General features: G+C 46.1%; 1 protein-coding gene across 1 annotated transcript in view; it reads left to right on the top strand.

Annotated features, from left to right (window-relative positions):
• The window catches only part of rapgef2b (Rap guanine nucleotide exchange factor 2b), a 106,952-nt gene extending 84,946 nt beyond the window's left edge, over positions 1–22,006 (top strand). The window contains 26 exon segments of the mRNA XM_069171719.1: positions 1,693–1,870; positions 3,889–4,025; positions 5,338–5,496; positions 5,804–5,956; positions 6,658–6,822; positions 7,199–7,306; positions 7,427–7,630; positions 9,336–9,444; positions 9,602–9,878; positions 10,821–10,978; positions 11,703–11,943; positions 12,228–12,611; positions 12,699–12,910; positions 13,236–13,359; positions 13,864–13,887; positions 15,001–15,052; positions 15,054–15,225; positions 15,718–15,885; positions 16,538–16,687; positions 18,159–18,360; positions 18,461–18,740; positions 18,742–18,867; positions 18,869–18,992; positions 19,960–20,063; positions 20,065–20,208; positions 20,210–22,006. Of these exon segments, the coding sequence (XP_069027820.1) occupies positions 1,693–1,870; positions 3,889–4,025; positions 5,338–5,496; positions 5,804–5,956; positions 6,658–6,822; positions 7,199–7,306; positions 7,427–7,630; positions 9,336–9,444; positions 9,602–9,878; positions 10,821–10,978; positions 11,703–11,943; positions 12,228–12,611; positions 12,699–12,910; positions 13,236–13,359; positions 13,864–13,887; positions 15,001–15,052; positions 15,054–15,225; positions 15,718–15,885; positions 16,538–16,687; positions 18,159–18,360; positions 18,461–18,740; positions 18,742–18,867; positions 18,869–18,992; positions 19,960–20,063; positions 20,065–20,208; positions 20,210–20,329 (4,275 nt within the window). The 3' untranslated portion in view covers positions 20,330–22,006.
• The last annotated feature ends 647 nt before the right edge of the window (positions 22,007–22,653 follow it).

Below are 22,653 nucleotides of genomic sequence, written 5' to 3'. Positions count from 1 at the left end.
TCGCCCACTGACTCTTAATGCTTACTGCACACTTATGGATTTTTGATACATGCGAGACACGGAAAGAAACAAGCCGGTGCGTGAATACAAAAGCGCTCCCGGGCAGTAGATAATGTATTTAAAATACAGGCATTGCAGACCTTGGATGTTAACAACCTGTTTCACACCCTGCTGAAAACCAACGAAGTCACTGTGGTATCTGGCCATCTTCACGTCTCTTGTGCTTTTTTTATTTTTTTTATTTTTATGTTCGTTCTGTGATATATTGTGGGAAGTGTGACGAACCTGTTTAAGTGCGTCCTCTGAAAAATCGGCAGAAAACGATGACTATGCAACTCTCGACCGTTTTGGGGGGGGGGGGGGGGGGGGATGCTTTTCAAATTTCAGGAGCAACGTCATTTTTGACACCTCGATGTTTTACCTTGCGAAGCGATAACCAGCGACTCTTCACTCTTTGAAAGGCCCTTCGCGCTTCTCCCCCCCCCCCCCCCCCCCCCCTCCACGCTGGCCCCGCCCACCAGGGTGTGCACCAGTCACGCCCAAATGGCCACTCAGACACTGAATCATTAATGAGCCTTTTGCACATGGTGTTATGAGGAGAGATGACATGGGGTGGAGGGTGTGTGTGTGTGTGTGTGTGTGTGGGGGGGGGGTGGGGGGGGGGGTGCATCTGTGTGTTGGGGACTCTTGAGCATTAAAAAATTAAACGTGGACCGAGTAGTCGGGGAGCCGAAGATGCGTCTGGCTCTGGGATTTTGCGGACAGTTTGCAAAGGCAACCTTTTCTCCTCTTTCTATTAGGAAGCTTGAGTTTGGGCACCACGTCGGGGTAAGAGGGTTCGCTGCAGGGAGGCGGCGGCGCTGACGGCTTTTTTTTTTTTTTTGTAGTTCTTTTTTTTGTTTGTTCCAGCCGCTTTCGGTTTCTGCTCTTGCGAGAGGCTTTTTGGTGTCGTGTGAACCAGGCACTATGGCTCCCTTTGTCATTTTATCGAAGTATTTTTCTTTGATGATGGCGGGAGAACTCCGTTAGTATCGCTCATGCAGGAGGAATTGCATTACGTTCGCTTCTCGTCTAGTTTTTTTTTTTTTTTTCTCGGCTTAACACATATTTCATGTGGTGCTTTCAAAGAACAGGAACTGGCTGCGAGGCGGGCGGTGGAGTTTTGCTAGGGGGGTGGAGGGGTTGGGAGTTAATTAGCTTCTTACTATGCATAACAGACTGTTTGGTATGCAGTGTTGATGCCTGTCTTTCTCATATTGTACTCAGTACCTCATCCATTTCACGAGATGCGTCAAATGCGTTTTACCCACTTTTTTTAAAAAAATTTTTTTATTGTTATTATTATTTTGCTTTTGATCGTAAATGCGGCTGATGTCTGTATTGCAAAAATGCGTGTGTGCTGTAAAATTGTACACCGGCTGTGTACAAATGTGTAAAGCGTTGCTTGTAACCAGCGCGCGTGTTCGGTGGCTCAGTGTCTTCGCTGAAGGACACGTGGACAGAGAACTTGGACTCGCTGGTCGCTGCAGAGATTTGACCCTTTTATGGCTGTCGGAGCAAGCCAGCTGTGGTTCCCCCCCACCCCCTCACCCCGACTCCTGGTGTTGGATGGAGACGCCGAAATCCCCTCCTCGTCTTCGTCACCGTCCTTCGTGGCTCACTTGTCGTCCGTTTGTGTTCTTCCATTTTCAGGCCACGGAGAACGAACCGGGCGACATGGACCTCAGTGGCCTGCCGGAGACCGCCGTCGACTCCGAGGAGGACGACGATGAGGAGGACATCGAGCGGGCGTCGGACCCCCTCATGAGCCGGGACATCGTGCGGGACTGCCTGGAGAAGGACCCGATGGACAGGACCGACGATGACATAGGTGAGCCTTTTTAAGGTTTGGGGTTCGAGTTAAAAATCCAAACTAAATAAGAAGCAATATTGGGGCCCTATCGTAATTAAAAGACATCTGCCCACGCAGTGTTTATTTGAGATGTATCCTGCCTGTTGTTGTGCCTGAGAGTGCTATATTTTTGCTATCTTTGGAAAATGGAGTGAAAAAATATCAGTTAAAAAGAAAAAAAACACAAGCAGCACTTCTTCTTGTCCCATTTTTAGATTAATTTATTGCTCCATAAACAACACTCACTCCTTTTTTTTTTTTTCTTATTTAAATCGGCCACGGTAAATTTACATTTGTCTGAAGTGTGCGCTGCTCTTCATTTACGATGTCGGCTTTCGAGTAATTCTTCGCAGCCACGTCGGGCTTGTAAGCATCACATCCCTTAAAGCTATGACTCGACTCCAATGAAAGTGATAGGCATGTTTTAAAAAAAAAAAAAAACTTAAGTCCACACACTCGGAGCTTAGCTTACAGATGCAGATGTGGACTTGGGGAGGAGGAGGATGATGATGATGTAGAGAAAGTAAGAATGAGTGCCAGCGCCCCCCCCCCCCCCCCCCCCCCCCCCCCCCGTCACTTCCTTCGCTGCAGCCCCCCCTCCCTCCCTATCCACCGGCAGGCTTTTTTCTAGGTCACTCCGGCACATCCTCTCGCCTCACCTCTCCCCAGCACATTAAACTTTCAGTGCTTTCACAGCTTCACACACACACACACACACTCTACGCTGTTGCCATGCCAAGCTCGGGTCAGCCAGTGCGCCAGACTGCTGCCGGGCAGACAGGAGGCGAGAGCATGGATGGTGGATGGGGACGGAGACACAGAAAGAGAGAGAGAGAGAGAGACAGGTCGTCCACCCCCTCCGTCTCCGTCTCCCCCCTCCTCTCAGGGTGCTGCAGAAAGTCCTGCACTCTCGTATTACATAAAGCAGTTCCTCTCGGTGACACACCCAGTCAGAGGAAACCGACGTTGAAGCATTTCAGTATCAGGCAGATACTTTAGTTTTGATTTTGGGCGATCCTACTCTTGAGATTTCTGCCTTCCCGAACAAAATTCTGTTTTTTAATCATTTATTTGCTCAGGATATTAGAATTTTGTCATCAGAAGTGTCATCTGTTTTACAATTATATTTATCTGTATGAGGTACTTTTTAATGGGCTTTTTATCTATCGCATATATGTTTTCCATATAACTTTTTTTTTTACAATATCACTTCGAGAGGTTTTGGAGCTTCTATAATAACTTCTATTTTATGTGATGCTTCAGTCTTGGCCAGTACATGCCTTTACTTTTCCTGGTTATATAGTTTATATATGGAAAGACAGTCAAATTTAATATATGCTACCCAACACACAATGAAGATATAAATATTAATAGTAGTAACATTACTCTGGATAGTCTGCAGATTTGAATATTAAAGAACAATTTTATGCTAAAGAAATAACATGTTCACGGTAAGACATGTTTTTTTTTTTTTTTTTTAAACATAATCATCTTTTAGTGCTTTGGAAAGAAATTCCATACAGATGTTTGCACGGCTAGATTACTCTGAAGACATGTCAGGAATTATGTTTTTCTTTTTAGCTATTTGGGTGAACCAAGCCTTTAAACTTGATCCTTTTTGACGTTCAATATGATTTCAGAAGTGCTTCACCGTCAGTAATAACTCCTTAAATTCGCACAGAGGTCATCGAGAGAATTATCAGCGATCATTCCTGGCTTGTCTTGAGGGTTACATCAATAGAACTGATTTTTTTTTTTGGCTTTGTCTTCTCCACATCATGATTCCTCTGTTGGGCCGCATATTCACTGTGCTGATGGCTCACTTTTGGATTGCTCGTGTGTCCCCGGCGGGATCGAAGTTGGGCAGCGCCGGCTCGCCCGGAGAACTCCGCCTGCCCTCCTTCTCTCCTCCAAGTGTCAGGACTTGTGTTTGCCGCTGTTGCTAAACTCCTCCGCTTTCTTCCCTTCCGCTGTCTTCTCCTCTGTCCCTCTCGCAGAGCAATTACTGGAGTTCATGCATCAACTGCCAGCGTTCGCCAACATGACCATGTCAGTGAGGAGGGAACTCTGCGCTGTCATGGTGTTCGCCGTGGTCGAGCGCGCCGGCACCATCGTCCTCAACGATGGAGAGGAGGTGTGTGTTGATGCATACTCAAGCACACATAAACCCTGTCTTGTGACTGTGTTTATATATATATGTATGTGTGTGTGTGTGTGTGTGTGTGTCCACGGGAGATGAACCTTTGTCTCCCGTCTTCACACCAATGAATCTTCTTCCATTTGATGTTTTTTCTGCTCTATTAAACCTGAATGGTGAACGTCCCTTATCACCGGGATCCCTCGGGCACCCGACGCCAGCCTCACTTATTCTTTCTTCTCTCTGTGGTCAAGGCACGACATGAAGTTTCAATGAAGATGATTTTGGTTTTTTGGGGGGTTATTTTTGCTATAATGCACTCTACCAATAAAGAGCAGGCATTGCCTTTGAGGCCTGGCCACATCAGTAAATGTCGGGTCACAGAGAATTGAAGGTTCGTTGAGTTTATTGTTGCTGCCGGGATAAAAGATGTGAAGCTCTAAAATGTCAGCTTTTCAGGAATTCTTGAAAGCATCCATATTTCTTATTTAAACCCTCAAAAGGATGAAAGAATTTTATTCTCTAAATTTCAAACAAGCATGTATAACAACCCAGTTTCCAAAACTGTTGGGATGCTGGTTAAAATGTAAATAAAAACAGAATGCAATGATTTACACGCCACGTAAACCCATATTTAATTGCAAATGGGCAAGAGTGGGACAACATTTTACTTCCAAAACTCCAGAAACTGGTCTCCTCAGTTCCCAGACATTTGCAAAGTGTTGTAAAAAAAGGAAGTGATACAAAACAGTGGTAAACATGCATCTGTCCCAACTTTTTTTAAGACGTGTTGCTGGCATCCAATTCAAAATAAGCATATTTTTTTTTCCGTAAAACAGTAATATTTCTCAGTTGATATGTTGTCTTTGCTCTATTTCCAATTAAATATGGGTTTACAGGATTTTCAAATCATTGCGTTCTGTTTTTATTTACATTTTACGCAGCGTCCCAACTTTTCTCGAAACGGGGTTGTACTTGTGTGTTGATGCTCTGGATGTATTGAAACGTCTTCCTTTATTCATGTTTTGTTGGCCAGCACTAACAGCCTCTTGCTATTGCTCTGTCCCTCCGAGGAAAGTAAGAAACCATCTGTTCGTGCAGCGGCTCCCTCGTAGTCACTGCATATGCTTTTCTTTTTGATAAATAACTTTGACTCATTAAGGGACACCAGCTGTTGTGAATATTACTAGACTGATCTTAATCGGATCCCTAAACTTCTTATTTTGAACGCATTTCTTATGTCTTTTTTTTTTTTTTTTGTCTTCAAACATCTAACCGCTGTGGTCTTGTGTTTTGGGCGGGGCTCCAGCTGGACTCGTGGTCGGTGATCCTGAACGGCTCGGTGGAGGTGACGTACCCCGACAGCCGGACGGAGATCCTGTGCATGGGCAACAGTTTCGGGGTGTCGCCAACCATGGAGAAGGAATACATGAAAGGTGTCATGAAGACCAAGGTGGACGACTGCCAGGTAAGATCCTTGTTTGAAACGCCTCTATGCTGGTCTGAGTTTATCTGTTACGCACAATCTCTTCTCCAGTCAGCTGTTATCGGTTGTATTTAACTTTCAATTGGGCACTTATAAAATGCGTTTAAATCAGTTCTACTCAGATCGAATTTGGTCCAGTGGTCAAAATATCAAGCATATTAAAAAAAAAAAAAAAATCGTCACTGCAATGCCATTAAGCATGTATAATAAATGTTTTTTGGTTTTTTTGGTTTTTTTATTCAGTTGGATTGAATCTGTCTCTAACACGTGCTACCTTGTTTTTGTCTAGTTCGTGTGTATAGCCCAGCAGGACTACTGCTGCATCCTCAACCAGGTGGAGAAGAACATGCAGAAGGTTGAGGAGGAAGGAGAGATCGTGATGGTGAAGGAGCACCGCGAACTGGACCGCACCGGCACCAGGAAAGGACACATCGTCATCAAGGTGACAGATTCTTAATAAAAAAAAGGCCTAAAATCGGAGTCGAGTGTTGTGGAAAAACTGCTTAACAACCTTAAATTGAAAGAAAAACGCATAAAAAAGAAACAGCCATGGGGTTCGTTTGCAATAAATATTTATTATATCATGTTGTACAGCACAATATGGACAGTCATTTTCTTCAAACTATCTCAAGGCTTAAGATATAAAAGCTGTTTTTTTTTTTTATAGTGTAGTCAGTAAAAATCCTCATTTCATTGGTCAGTTAAACATAGTTGCATCCTTATTTTTCAGTCTTATCTTCTTTCTAACAATGTACAGACCCGATGCTAAAATGTATAACACAGAAACTTCCAGTAAGTAGACTAAAACCTTGCAGAAGGAGCATTGTCCTAATTAACAACCCGAGCCTCTGACTTTTGACCTCTTACCCACATTGATGTTACGTACACGTAATAAACTGGCCCAGATTGAATCACATGACCGAGGTCTGAAAATACTCTGATTGTGAGTTTCTAAGAGCAGCTTTGTCACGACGAGATAAATGAAAGCAAATGATTGCATCAGCATATAAATGACGATAACCACAACTTTATTTACTTTCTCATAATTGCTTGGTAACATTCGAAGAAACGTGTGCTGGCTTGTAATTTTATGGGCGAAAGGTTGTAATCAAACCAATAACACCGCTATTGTTAAAACCTCAGGGCACACCGGAGCGTCTCACCATGCACCTGGTGGAGGAGCACTCGGTGGTGGACCCCACCTACATCGAGGACTTCCTGTTGACCTACAGGACCTTCCTCTCCAGCCCCATGGTCGTGGGCAAGAAGCTCCTGGAGTGGTTCCACGACCCCAGTCTCAGGGACAAGGTATATATATGTATATATATATATATATCTGTTCTATATCTGTTATGTATCCGTCTTAACACACCTGAAGCAGGCAGATTTTGCAACCTAGGAACTTCTGGTTTACACAGTTATGAAAAACTTCAAATCGTGCTTCAGACAAAGTCGATGAGGTGAATAAAATCCTGAAACAAGCTTGGACTTTGAACTTCTGCTGTAATCAGAAACGGTTCAAATGGAAGTCAGACAAAGCGTCTAATCCAAACAAAATAGAGATTTACAGACATGCAGCAATGAGGTACAATACAATACAGTTTCCCCGCGAGCGTTTTGGACGGGATGTCAAGTGCAGCGTGTGCCGCGTGTTGACCTGTGTCTGATCATGCGATGTCCCCAGGTTACACGGGTAGTCTTGCTGTGGGTAAACAATCACTTCAATGACTTCGAGGGTGACCTTGCCATGACTCACTTTTTGGAGGAGTTCGAAAACAATCTGGAGAAAGAAGTAAGTGGGACATCGAAAGCAGAGAGATTACACACATGCAAGACAAAAGAAAAAAAAATATATATATATATATTTGATTCACTTTACTCATATCTGTTTGTGGGTTTTTTTTCTTTCCAGAAAATGTGCGGGCACCTCAGACTGTTAAACATAGCGTGCGCTGCTAAAGCCAAGCCGCGGCTGGTGACGCTGACCAAGCCGGCCAGAGACTCTCCGCTGGCCTTCAGCCTCCTCGGAGGTCAGGAGAAAGGTTTCCGCATCTTCATCGACGCGGTGGAGGCGGGGAGCAAGGCGGCAGAGGTCGGCCTTAAGCGTGGAGATCAGGTAGGATCAGTCTTCCTCCTGGATGTCAGCCAGAAATCGACGTTCGGGATCTTGCTCAATGACATTTCATCGGTCCTTTTATATATATATATATATATATATATATATATATATATATATATATATACACGCTTTGTCACGTTTTTCCTTTGGGTTCATTCAGCAGTCTCAGAAGACACTCTGATTTGTTGTAGGCAGAAAACTTTGGAGAGAATTCACTCCAGTCGCACAGACTAGTGCTCGAAACTGATCTTCTTTTTTTTTTTCCACGTCGACGCTAATTTCTTTTGTTGTGAATTATTATTATTTTTTATTTTTTTTACATTTTGCTCAAACTAGCATTGAAAGAGTTTCTTTTGAAAAATTCAGAAAATTGAAGTTGCCAGTTTAGCTATGGGCGCCCCGTGTTGGCGCTTTCTCCCTCGCAACTTGACTTCTCAACCATTTTTCACACTCTGCAGTCCTTTGAGCTTTAAGCAAAGTCCCCCTTAATCCTTGAAACCATCTTTAGAGTGTCTGGATGCGAGTTAAGCCCTCTTGACTCCAAACATCCCCTGCAGCTGTCCCCCCCCCCCCCTCCCACACACACACACACATACACAAAAAGGAAGCTGACATCCTTGGAAGCGTTCGCTCTCTCACATCCTTCACACCTTCAGTTTTTTAGTTTTTTTTTTTTTTTTTTATTATTACTTCAGTCACCGCCACCATTCAGTCAGTCGGGACGTACCGTTTCAGAGCTTCGGTTATTAAACTCTCTCGCTTTGTCATCGAGCCGTTGGCAGAAGTTTTCCCAGCCGTGAGCTCTTCCGCATCTCGCTAATCGCTACTGATCCTGAAGTTAAGCAGATGATGAAACCTGTACGTACATCGCGGTTAAAAGGTGACTTCCTCTTCACCCGAACAGGAAGTGCCAAGCTTCCGAGAAGGCTGCTTTTCAAATGCAAATAGCTGTAAAGGCAAAAGGATGATGACGCTGCCCGTGTTAATGTCAAAACCGTGTTGGACTAAATGCCAACATGCAGGAGGTCGGTAGTTTATGGCTTCTTGGTTCACCGGTACGGTTATGTAGTTCAGAGACATGCAATAGTTTTCTTTGTTTCAAAGTGTTCTCGCTCAGATATAACGTGACCTGCAGTTTGACACGACGCGGTGACAAGACAAGTCATTAAATACCTCTAATGGTGGAGTTTACTGCCCGCTTACCAGTTGGATTCTTAATCTAGGTGCGTTATTACGCAACAACCGCTGATTTAAGACCAGAAGATAGTCTTTTCACATTATTATTTCTGCTCTTCTGAAACAAAAAGATCACATCAAAACACATCGCCTGCCAAAATATCTGCAGCTTTTCATTATTTTACGCAGAAATCAACATGTTTTCGTGCCCTCTATTTAACACACTCAACAAACACACTGATTCTTCTGTCTAGCAGCAGCAGTGAAGAATAAACGCTGTTGTTCAGTGTTGAGGAACAGCTGCAGCTTTAGTTGGAAAATTCTTTCAGACGGTGGCCACGCCCCTTTCCTCTACGTAGCCAAGATGGCGACTTTTTTTGTGTGGTTTTTTTTGTGGGGGGGGGGGCGTTTTCAGTGCATTATCCTGGTACTTGCAGTGCACGGCATGTTTTCTGTACTCGACACTTACGTACTCAGAATAGTGAGTGTTAGTATGTAAGTATTTGTCTCTTCTTCTTCTCTGCAGATCTTGGAGGTCAATGGACAGAATTTTGAAAATGTCCAGCTCAACAAAGCCAATGAGATTCTGAGGAACAACACGCACCTGTCCATAACTGTGAAGACAAACCTTTTAGGTAAGGCTCCAGGTATTTATGTAACTTTTCTCTCCTGTAATTAATAAGCCATAATAAAATACACTTAAAGTCACGGACGGGGATTTTCCCGTTGTACAAAGCACACGGCTCATCCTTTTTTTTTTTTTTTTTTACCTCATTATTCCCCGTCTTGAAGTGTTTAAAGAGCTGCTAACGAGGCCCGAACAGGACCACGACTTGGACGGCGAGGAGGAGCACGACCGGAAGAACGGGGCGCCGCACCTCCCGAAGATCGGGGACATCAAGAAGGCGAGCCGCTACTCGATCCCCGACCTGGCGGTGGACGTGGAGCAGGTGATGGGTCTGGAGAAGGTCAGCAAGAAAGCCAAGACTAACTCGGTGGGAGGACGCAACAAGCTGAAGAAGATCTTCGACAAGACGCTCACCAGCATCCTGCCCCCGAAACCATACAAGTAAGGAGACCTGACGGCATGTCGAGTCAGCAGTCAGGTGTTTAAGATGCACGTGGTAGCTGTCCATCTTTGGCATTTTAAGATGGAGAGTTGTAATTTGAATGTACTGTAATCTTATTAGATGGTGGTAGTAAACCTCACACAGCAGGTTTATTCACTAAAGGGAGCAGCTCTGTGATTGTTTCATATCAAAAGAAGCCCAAAAGGGATAAGAGAGGGAAAAAAGACATTGATTAATCTTCTTGTATCGCCTCTTGATTGGGAGTGATTGGGGTTGTTCTCTCAGCTTTTTCCAACTTATACAAACTTTTTTTTTGCCTTTTTCCTGTCATTATAACAACGCTGCTCTGATTAATTTATGTAAATAGAACGTATAATGTGATCAATCAATCACCTGCCGAGCCGAATCAGACATCTCGATGCATCGAAATTTGTTATCGGTGTAGTTTGCTAGATGACGTTTTGAGGACCTCGGTGATCAAATATGTGGCTTCTGCTGTCTGATGCAGCATCACTGCTCGTTTTCCCCGAAGAATAATAAGCCTTATATTATGTTAACATATAAAATTATGTTTTTCTAATGATAGAGGAGGAAAAAGTCTACAAAACCTTGAAAAATGGGTGATTTCACTGAGTTTTTCGAACCTTTAGTTCCTAATGAAAGAAGGTGTCATTCAGTTTGTTATCCTCATGATCGAGCGCCACATCCCAGTTTGACATTTCTGTAAAATATTTTTTTTTTATAAAATATAAAACTGCCATATTTCGTGCAGAATTATATTGTATAGATTGCACGGCCCTTCAAACTCTTTGCCAAAATAAACATCGCCCTCTGGCTGCTGACGACAGAACTGCCATCTCACCCTCCTCTCCTCTCCTCTCCTTTCCTCTCCCCTCTCCTCTCCCCGCTCCGCTCTCTCTCTCTCCCTCTTGTTTCCATAGCGACGTTTGCGTGGGCCAATCGCAGGACGACATCATAGTGGGGATGAAGCAGTCCAAACAGATCCCACCGGCTCTGCCGGTCAGCGGGAACCTGTCGTCGTCGAACCCGGACCTGCTGCAGTCTCACCACCGCATCCTCGACTTCAACAACCAGCCTGGTGTGTATTTTACCAGCGGATTTAATGTGGCACTGATATTATTTGATTTGTTTTTTTTGTTTGTTTGTGTGTGTGTGTGTGGGAGGAGGGGGGGGGGCAGATGGCCTCATACAACCAGAGATATTAAAAGGGACACTCCCCACTATTTGACTCCTAGCAGCCATGAAATATGCTCTCTGTGTTTCATTAACTCCTGTCCATCATATGTTGTTTGTGTCCTTTTCAGTCCCGGCCGTAACGAGTGAGTATCGTGTCTCCTCGCGATCCCGCCCTCTGGCAGCACAGTCACGTCTTTGTCGCTCCTAAATCAGACTAAACATTCATCAGCTGTTGCGCTGTGATGTGCAAACGTAACATAAACTAGAGTTAATCGGCGTTCACGCTTGTCTCAGCCAATCGAGTAAAGCTCACATTATCGCTCCGATTACTGACGCTTACAATTTTCTACGGGTCCTATGGGTGTTTTCATGGAGATGCATATGATCTGTTGGGTTGATGCCGAACGAACCAATGTTGGGAAATTAGGTCTGTGGGCGACTTTACAAATACACTGGTGTGATTTTACTTTTGGAGATATTGAATGACTCTTGTAACACAAATAAGCAAAAAGAAAATCACCACATTTTTTTTCGGTTTGATTATGAGATTCAAACGGCTCATATTTCAGAGGAGAAACAATTTGCTGATTATTGACGTGATTTTTTTTTTTTTTTTTGGTCCCCAGATATGTCGGACCAGGTGCTACGAGTCTTCAAGGCGGACCAGCAGTCCCGCTACATCATGATCGGGAAGGACACGACGGCTAAGGAGGTGGTGGCCCAGGCCATCAGGGAGTTCGCCCTGACCGCGGCGCCGGAGGCTTACTCGCTCTGCGAGGTGTCCGTCACACCGGAGGGCGTCATCAAACAGAGGCGGTTACCGGATCAGCTCTCCAAACTGGCCGACAGGATTCAGCTGAGCGGCAGGTAACGACAAACAACCGCCTCCCTAATTTTCTTCTTCCTTACGTGAATCGCGATGTTGTAGCCTCGTGTTTTTGTTCAGGAACCATCTTAAACCTCAACCTGCTTCGATAAAGGAAATATAAAACTAAATGAGGTTTAATTGATTACCTAACCTCTAGTGGCACCCGGAGGTATCGCAGCTTCAGGCACCTCCGCATCGGCTTCATTTTTCAGACCCGGAAAGCTACGTCCACTTTTATATACAGTCTGTGATATTGACTTGATTGCTCCTCCTCTGTCCTCAGATACTACCTAAAGAGCAACATGGAGACGGAGACGTTATGCTCGGACGAGGACGCCCAGGACCTCTTGCGAGAGGGCCAGATCTCGCTGCTGCAGCTCAGCACGGTGGAGGTGGCCACGCAGCTCTCCATGCGAGCCTTCGAGCTCTTCTGCGCCATCGAGCCGACCGAGTACATCGACGACCTGTTCAAGCTGCGCTCCAAGACCGGCTCCGCCAGCCTCAAGCGCTTCGAGGAGGCCATCAACCACGAGACCTTCTGGGTGGCCACGGAGGTGACGCGGGAGCCCAATCAGCTCAAACGCATGAAGACCGTCAAGCACTTCATCAAGATCGCGCTTCACTGCCGCGAGTGCAAGAACTTCAACTCCATGTTCGCCATCATCAGGTGATAAGAAATGTGTAGCAGTGAAGCACGGGTTGGGGACCGTTTCCCCTTTTCGTTCCCACGGTAACCGTGTTTTCCTCTCCACAGCGGTCTGAACCTGGCTCCGGTCTCCAGACTCAGGGGGACGTGGGAGAAGTTACCGAGCAAGTACGAGAAGCTGTTCGGCGACCTGCAGGACCTCTTCGACCCCTCCAGGAATATGGCCAAGTACAGGAACGTCCTCAACAATCAGAACCTCCAGCCGCCAATCATCCCCCTGTTCCCCGTCATCAAGAAGGACCTGACCTTCCTACACGAAGGTACGTGACATGAAATGCGCCTGTATTAAAAAAAAATATATATTTCACAGCCAGTCACAACTTTAATGTGGTTTTATTTTGTAGAGGTGATTCATTTAATCAGCAACTGGAATAAATGTGTCAGTCGTGTGTGTTTCGCAGCACAAATATACCCTGAACCAGGCCATGACTCATTTTATGCAGGTTTATTTCAGATGATTTTATTGGTATTGACCCTAAATTACTCATAAAAATGCAGATACTCATTTGACAGTTTTAATTTTGCCACTTGTACTCACCTTTTTTTCTTCTGGTTTTTTTTCATTTTTGTTTCTTTATTTTTCAGGCAATGACTCTAAAGTGGACGGCTTGGTGAACTTTGAGAAGCTGAGGATGATCGCCAAAGAAATCCGCCACGTGGGTCGCATGGCGTCCGTCAACATGGACCCGGCCCTCATGTTCCGAACCAGGTCAGGACGCCATCACGGCTCTTAAAGCCAGATTTCGAACGATTGACGCACCCTTCGCCCTCCCTGTAGGAAAAAAGTCAGCTCTCCACTGACTAACCAGCTCTGCGGTGGTTTAGCCGGTTCACATAGATTCAGTACGATTTCCGCATTCACGCTTTTTCCCCTTCAAGCAGCTGTTCCCTTTTTGGCAACTGCTTCCTTCGGCAACTGTTTTTTTTTTTTTCCCCTGTCCACGTCGTTGGCGTAAGATGTGCTCTGTGCTTCTGTGAAAGTGTGTCCGTGTCTAATCGTGTCTCTTCTTTAGTGGAGTTGTTACCGGTTGATTTTTCCTTTTTTTTTCTGCTGACGTTCATGTGGGGTCTCTTTTGGTGAAATTGCTTCTCTTTGGTGATCTTTGGTGGTCTTTCTCTGTCCTAAGCTTTTATCTCCTCTCTTTTTCTCATCCACCCTTCACGCCTCCTCCTCCCCCGTGCTTCTCTGTTCGTGGCAACCCTCACCCTCTAGGAAGAAGAAATGGAGAAGTTTAGGGTAAGTTTGGTGATCCCCTTTGCCCCCTCCTTGCACCATGGAGCCCCCCTTTTTTTTTCCTGCCGGTTTTGCCTGCTTTTTTTCTTCTTTTCAACTGGCAAATGTTTTTTCCATTAACCGGTTTGAGTTGAATCCTCCCACTAACACCACCTAACACTAACCTTAAGGATAATCAATTAAGCAAAGGTCACCGTTGCTAACGCGAGGCTACTCTGGACTATTCTACATCCTATAAACATCACCTTTGTGCTTATCGATTAAACACGTAGGTCATCGAAAATGAAACCGGCCTCGTATTAGCAAACATGACTTTTGTGATTTGTCATTTTACAACAAACTGCATGCAGCTTCGGGTTCAGAGTTTGACCTGTTTTCCTTTTATCTTTGAGGTTTTTTTTTTTTGTTTTTTTTTTTTTAAAAACGTATCAAACCTCCAAATAGCCGGAGATTCTGGTATTTTTTTTTTTAGCATGCTTTACATTCTTGTGGTCCAACAAGCACATCGTTGTGCATACCGAACATTTAATGGGAAACATACCGAAGCGCATTACCGTTCATTTTAGCTGAAAATCATTTTCGCTGAGCGGCTCGGTTGTAATTACAAGATACTGAAGTTGTAATTGCTCGAAAATGTCCGAAATTTCTTTCCTCTGACTGTGACTACTCATCACTAGAGGTGATTGTCGGGGTGTTGTTTGTCCGAGAACATGAGAAAGAAAAAAAAAAAAGCTTTTTCTACTACTACTACTACTACTACTACTACTACTATTACCACTACCAGCAGCTCTGACTCAAGCCACAGAAATGTAAACTATGACTGAGCACTCCACTACTCTTTTTCTCCTCCCATGTTGTTTGACTTACAACACCCCCCCCCCCCTTCCCTCCTCCGCTTTCTGGAATGTCTGGAATGTTTTGGAGTTGAGAGGAATATCTAAAGCTGCTCTCTGCATGTCCCAGAGTTTAAAACACCCGAGTTCCCCGCCTCGCCACCTCAGTATGTTTAATATGCAGTTTTACTTTGTATTCACGAGTGTGTTCCCCCCCCCCCCCCCCCCCCCCCCCCCCCCCCCCCCCCCCCCGCGTCTTTGTGTTGCCAATCTGGCGTGCCAGGTCTCTGAGTCAGGGCAGCGCCAACGCTGCCGTGCTGGACGTCACCCAGACGGGGCGGGCACAAGAAGCGGGTGCGACGCAGCTCCTTCCTGAACGCCAAAAAGCTTTACGAGGACGCCCAGATGGCGAGGAAGGTCAAGCAGTACCTGTCCAACCTCAGCCTGGAAACCAACGAGGAGAGTCTGCAGACGCTGTCGATGCAGTGCGAGCCCTCCATCAGCACACGTGAGTTTGAGTTTTAACACGCGGATGCGTCAAAAGATGGGAAGAGTTCGGGGAAACGAGCGTCCTGACGGAGGGGACTGAACCCCGTTCTGTCGCGTCTCCCGGCGCGGAGACGGCGTTTGACGTGGGAATATTTCTCGAGTTGTTTATCTCGTGTGTGCGCGTTTCTCCCGAGACGCGCAGACGTTCCCAGGACTCGTTCCCAGGACTCGCAGCCCCAGAGGCAGATGCTCAAGGACTCCTGTTGGCAAAAGAATGAAAATGACTGAGCTGCTCAGGGCCAGTTTTCCCCGTTTGTAAATGCCGGAGCTCGCTTGCTGCTAATGCTCTGGGAGCGGCGGTCGACGAAAATCACAACGCAACAGTCCCGACACCTGTTTCCCTTTTAAACTAGGCAGCAAATTTCCTTCCTTTCTGTTTTGTTTTTTTCGATACCTTTCTGAACTTGCTATTGAAAAAAAATCTCACCAAGTCCTTCTCCACACCACTCAGTGCCCAAGAATGCCGGTGGGAAACGACCCGACACCTCTCCAGTGGTGTCCAGAGCTGCCAGCCAACAAAGGGGCCAGTTAGCCAAAGGAAACCAGGCCCTCCAGGTCCCTTCGGTGGCCCTCTACCCATCTCGAAAGAAAGTGCCAGTCAAGGATCTGCCGCCATTTGGTAAGACAAAGATTAAACATAACAGCAGGTACTTCAAATATGTTTTAGCACTTGTCAGTTTCGTGGTATTTCAAAATGACAGAAAATAGGAACTTTTTAAAGGTAATTGTATGGGAAATCTTTTTAATAAAAAAGTATGCTGCATGTAACCATTCTTTGAGTATTTAAGGTAAAAACCCTGTAATTCAAAGCTACCGTAATAGTAATAATAAAGTGCTTTACAGCAAGAAAATGACATGCGGTGTTTCACATATAAAGGAACATTTAGAAATATAGAAAGGAAACAAAATGCATAAGAACAAATCAAATGCATAAAATTAATCACAGCATAGAACAATTAAACAAAACACAGTTCAAACATAAAATAGAGTCCTATAAGTGGATATCTGCCTGCCACCATTGGTTTTCTCTTCCTCATCCTGTTATTTGCAGACAATAGCCGAACTAGCTTCTCTGCTGCCACCTAGAGGTCGCCTAGCAACATATGCAAATACCCCTCCACCCCCTCCAAAAAAATAAAAAATAAAATCCCAGACAATGCAGCTTAGCATCCCCATCTCCCTCGGGGTGGTGGGTTAGGGGGTAAGGGGGGGGGGCGGCAGGCTGCATTCCTCATGTTAATTTCTGCTCATCTTCTTGCAAATGTCCACAGGCACCAGTTCCCCCCAGTCTCTGAAGAAGATCCTGTCTCTGTCGGAGGAGGGCAGCGACCGGCACCGGAGGCAGCCAGAGGACACCGTGTCCAACGCCTCCTCCCAGCTCTCCTCCCCTCCCACCTCCCCACAGAGCTCGCCCAAGAAGGGTAAGCTAATAATCCCCCCCTCCTCCCTTCCTCCATTCCTCCCTTCCTCCAACACCACTCTCCAGGCTCCTTCTCTCCTTCACAACGTGCCACACATGCCGCCTGGTGGCCGCCAACGCGTACTGCAATATGGTTCATATTATTGCAAAGAGAGTGTCTTATTGTTTTATTTTGTACTATTTATTTCCTCCCACATCGACTGCGTTTCGACGTAATTCCAAACCCGGTCATTTTACTGGACGTTTGGTGCCACTTTACCTCAATATGCGGTACGTTGCAGGAATATGTTTCTACAAAGAGCTTCTGTATTCTTACTACAACATCCGCTAATTATTAGTGGTTGAGTTCACAGAAAAAGGCAATAATTAACCCGAACATGAAGTCACACTGCGGTCACCAATTTTCCCACCCAGTTCCAGTACATACAGTGTGACATGTTTGTATTATTCACGGCACCGAGGCTGAGAGGTGGCCTCAGAGCGAGGAACACACGTTCCCCTGGGAAGCCTCTTTCAGCTGCAGGTGAACCGATACCAGTCCGGTGGTGTTTGTTAGAAACAAAACGAAATGGATCACTTTAATGAGCTCATGTTCCCTGGAAAAAAAAACTCCCCCCAAAAATGATAATATACAGTTTTAAAAATCTATAAATCCAAAATTGGCTACTTTACTACTGCATGGCTCTGTCTGAAACACACCAGACTCACCAATGTGGCCGCTGCAGTTCTGAATACGGAGCTACAGTTCATTATTTTATTTAATTTTTTTATGTAAGCTGCACATCTGAAGGCCCTCCCGTGGGTCGGTGCGTCGTCCTTTTAACTGTTATGTCACCCAGTAGTTTCTAATTCTGACATTTGCAATATTCCTACCCACCTCCTCTTGACTTCTTGCTTCCTTGAAAAATTGCGCTTAAATATTCTGGTTGATTTCTGCCGATCATAGCTGTGAATTATGACCACTATGCTGTGAAACTCGCAGTAGAATGCCTTAATGACAGAAGCTTATATCTAGAAAATGTACTTACATGTATCATCAGTCAGCAGCACAGATATCCCCATGCTTTCCCAGACTTTCTCATGCGATTCTCCACAAAACGATTCCACTCTCTTCATCATTGTGTTGAAATGCAGAAGGTTGCTGCAAACTGCTGCTTCAGCAAAAATTTGATGCGCCCGTCCACCGAAGAGCCGGTTGGTTGGCTGACTTGGAAAATGGCGCCCTACAAATATATTGGCAGTATTGAGCGGGATGCCTTATTTTAGAACGAAAGAGATGAATGTGAATTAAGAGAGGATTTTTGAGACAACCCACTGGGCACAGACACGTCCAAAAGACGTTAGTTTGACATCTTTGCCGACGTTCAAATGACGTCCAGTGAAAATGTAAGCGTCTATAAATGAAGAGTTAAATGACCCATAAGCAGAGTTTCACGGTTTCCTACATAAACGTACCTTCCTCTCGCCTCCAGGTTACAACAGGATGGGAGACGCCTACTCGGACTCCGGCCACAGCGAGATCTCCTCTCGCTCCAGTCTCGTCAGTAACTCCTCCTTCGACATGGCCCAGGAGGAGAGGCGACTCCGTCACTCTGGGGGAGTCGGGGATTCTCACATCGGAGGTCCACGGCTGGAGCGAAGAGCCACCACCGACCCGGACCAGTACAGTCTGGGGTAGGACCACTCAGAAAGTCCCATAGAAAATCTGCGTTGTTTCCGAGGTGAGGTGAAGTCATTCCACTTGTTTTTTTTTCTTCTTTTAATCGTATCTCAGGTCGTATTCGTCGATGCAGGACTGTCGGGGCATTTACGCCGGCTGCCCTACGGTCCTCTCCTCGCCCAGTTCAGAGGAGCTGACTCAGGATCAGGGCGACCGGGTTTCCCTCGACGCCGCCGACAGCGGCCGCGGCTCCTGGACCTCCTGCTCCTCCGGTTCCCACGACAACATCCAGACCATGCAGCAGGGACGCAGCTGGGAGACGCTGGCCTTCGGCGGGGGCGGGGGCGGAGGCGGCATCGGAGGGCTCCCTCCGGGGGGGCCGGAGGCCTTGCTCGGGGGGTCCCGCCGCGCTGTGGGCGGCGCAGGCCCGGGGGAGCTGGGCGTCCGCCAGCTCCTCCTCGTCCTCGGCGGCGTACTGGGGGGAGGACTCCGAGGGAGACACCGGCACCATCAAGAGGAGGGGGGGGGAAGGACGTGAACGCCGACCCGGAAACAAGTAGCATCACATCCACCGGGTCGGAGGAGGCGAAGCATCTCGGCCGGCCGTCGCCGTCGCCCATCACTGCTGGGGGTAAAGGCCTCGTTCGTGAGTGATTGCTGTTCACCGTGATGTTGCTTCAATTGCAGTTGGTCAAGGTATATTTGTTTCGGCATAAAATATTTAAAAAACGTAAATAAAATATGCAGACGAAAACAAAGTGTTCATTCGTCAGGTATGATGTGGTGGGTTCAGGGAGCTGGCGGAAAAGTGGGAAAGTTCCGTTTTGATATCCTCCGACTTCCCAGTTGAAAGCGTGACAAACAACCTCGTCATCCTTCACGGGGTCGAAAGGGAGTCTTTATTATTTGGTGCTCTACATTATCTACATGTTGTTATTACCAGATAACGTTTAAAACAACCAGCAAACTAACGGCAACAACACTGTGGTCTTATTAGACCCAGGTTAACCGTGAAGTGACTTATTTTTGCGCTGAGCAAGTATAAATATATATATATATATATATATATATATATATATATATATATATATATATATATATATAACTTTCACCACAAACGTGGAGTGACGTCAGACCGACTTCTCGGATCTCTCAAAAACCTCAAACTTTCCAGGTGGGAAATTCCCAGTTCGACGGCCGTTCAGACGTCTCCCACTCGGAGGTCAGAACTTTCCCTCTTCCCAGTTGCTCATGAAGTTGCTAATTCCTTCATTAAGTTGCTAAGACACTTTGGTAATTGGTAATTCCCTTTTAATGTAACTCTTGTCAAGCAGGCAAATTCAAGCGCAGCTCCAAAAAAAAAAAATGTTGAACTCCTCCTTTAAAAATGCAGCAACTTCGCACCGTGTAAGCAGTTTAAGGTATTGACCTTGTAATGATGCAACATCACAGATGTCATCTCTCCACTCTTTCATTTCCTTTTATTGTTTTTCATTTTTTTTCTGTCTTTGAAAAATGCTCCAAAAAAAACCCCCCCGACGTCTTCTCCATAAATTGTCTTCACCGTTTTTTTTTTGTGTTTTTTTTTTCCTCCTCTTTCGTTGTCCCCGCAGGTCGGAAAGAGGGCCGCTACCGCGAGCCCCCCCCGACCCCCCCCGGCTACACCGCCCTGACCATCTCCGACCTCGCCGAGGGGCAGCACCCGCCGCAGCCCGCCCCCCGCCCCCGCGCCCGCCCACTCGGGCCGCCGGCCGCCGGACTACACCACGGCGCTGCAGCGCTCGCGCATGGTCACGCAGTCGCCCGACTCCCACCAGGCCCACCAGGGGGCCAAGCAGCGGGCGGGCGGCGTCCACCGCGCCGCGCTCGCCGGCCGAGGACCACGAGCCCGAGGAGGAAGAGGAGGGTGAGTCCTTGTCTTCCAAACTTGTCCCTCTGAGGAAGCCAGTGGTGCAGCACACACCCGAGACTCCCCGACCGTGAGCGTGTGTGTGCAAGGGGGGTTAACAGGCAGGGCCCCTCCTCCCCCCCCTCCCCCCCGAGGCAGGTAAAAAAAACTAATTTATCAGGTTGTGCCCCCCCCCCCCCACCCCCACCCCACGCCACCCCCCACCCCCACTCACCCTACTCTTCCACTCCGGTGAACCTGCATGTGAACAGGGAAACACGCACCGCCCCCCCTCCTCCCCCCCCTCCCCCTCTCTCCCACCAGCACCAGCGGGACCCGGGTCCCGCTCCAAATCACAAAACCACCAGCGGAGAAAGTATTTATGAACTGGGAATAGTTCATTTGGAGTGGGACCTTCACCTTTTAACCCGCAATGTGTCATCATGCATGAGTCATCCCGGTTGGATCAGACACTCACTCACTTCCTATCTGCCACCACACGCTCTCACTCGCTCACTGTCTCACTCTCACTCACTCTCTCTCTCTCTCTCTCTCTCTCTCTCTCTCTCTCTCTCTCTCTCTCACTCACACACTGTGTCACACAGCATCCATCAAGCAGACACAGTGCCAGTAGCGACCTCCTCTCACCCATGCAATCAAAACTCGATGCCTGACAAAAAAAAAAAAAAAAAAAAAAAAAAAAAACATGCACCTCCATCCTTCCTGCACCACCAGCACGCACCCGACTCGCCTGCACCGACTCTGGATGAATCTTGTAGCGTTTTAGATGTCTGGTGTTTTCTGGAAAAAAAACTGAAACGTGGATTAATGTGAAGAAGTGTTGCGTAAGTAAGTAAAATAAGAGTGAAAGGAGAAGTTGTGCTGCGGTCCAAAAAAAAAAAAAAAAAAAAAAAAAAAGCACCACAGCTGGCCAAAATGCTCATTTTCATCTGCTGTCCAGTCACAGACAGACGTTACGCAGTAAAAAAAAAAAATAATAATAATAAGAATAAACTTTATTATCTATAGCACCAGAAATGCAGCTCAAAGAGAATTTTACACGCAGCGTTTCACCTAAAAACGGATATAAAGGAACATTTCATAATGTAGAAAAGAAATGAGATGCGTAAGAAACGGATAAAATCCATCAAATTAAACACAAATAGAGTTCAAATAATAAAATAGGCAATATTCATTTTAAAGGCGCGGTAGTTCAAGTGCAGGAAAGTGCTTCAAGTAAAAATAGTAAATACAAAAATGTATTTGTGGGAATATTTTAGGAGCATGCGGCACAATATTAATGAAAATATTCCCTAACATTTTCCAATACGTACCCCGTAACAATGTTTTTCCACCTACCAGTCGGCTACTGTTACAAATAACACTTGAAACTTGATCGAAGTGAATTGTCACAGTGAGAAATACGTCATTGTATCAATCTGTTTTGCACATTTGTAATAAAGCAGGTTCAGTTATTGTCAGATTATTAATAATGATCCGAAACGATATCGTAGCAAATATTAAAGTTGAGCCCTTCCTTAAGCGTTAACACGTCGAAAACGTTCCATTAAAGGAGCATAAAAGTGACTAAGTAACAGTTTAACAGTTAAACAGACGAAGTTTGAGATCAATCCGAAAAATGACGGCATGTTTTTGGTCGAAAAAAAATAAATAATAATCTGCAATTTTATTAGTTTCATTCATTTAAATGATTTTTTTTTTTTTTTAAATCTCACTTCCTCCATTCTGACCGTCTTTGTCCTTTTTTCTGTCCACAGAGGACGAACAGGTGTCGGCGGTCTGAGGGGGGGACGACGGCGGACGTCTTTTTTTTTGTTGTTTTTTTTTTTTTTTTTGCAGTAACTTGAAGCGGCCCCCCTGGGTTTCGGGGCGGGGTGGGACTAAAACGGAAAAAAAAAAAAAACTCCAGAGACAGACCAATAGACTCATCATCAGTTAACGTACGTGCCTGCCTCTTCCACTCGGCCACCCCCCCCTTCCCCCCCAAACAATCGGTTGGGACCCCCCCCCCCCCCCCCCCCCACCTTCCCCCTCTCTCTGCTCGTCTCCCTCCCCTGCCTTAAAGCATCATGGGGGGTTGAATGACCCTGCATGCAAAAAAAAGAAAAAAAAAAAAAAATAGAAAGAAAAAATACTGTGAAGAAAGAGACGGAGAGAAAGGTCAAAGACGATGACGAATATGCCTGGCACTTTGGAAAAGAAAAGAGACTACAGAAACCGAACTGGCGCCGGGAATGGGAATCGACCTGGCCGCGCGCACACACACACACACACACACACACACACACACACACACACACACACACACACACACACACACAGAGAACCACATCGATGTCGCCGTTAGAGACGACGAGAGGACCGGCTCCTCTAAGACGGCGACATCACCCCGAAAAGG

The sequence above is a fragment of the Embiotoca jacksoni genome, unplaced genomic scaffold (genome assembly GCF_022577435.1).
Source record: "Embiotoca jacksoni isolate LCO1_2020_lvr unplaced genomic scaffold, fEmbJac1.0.p SCAF_5, whole genome shotgun sequence".
NCBI classification, from domain to species: Eukaryota; Metazoa; Chordata; class Actinopteri; family Embiotocidae; genus Embiotoca; species Embiotoca jacksoni.
This window is presented reverse-complemented; position numbering and strand designations above follow the sequence as displayed.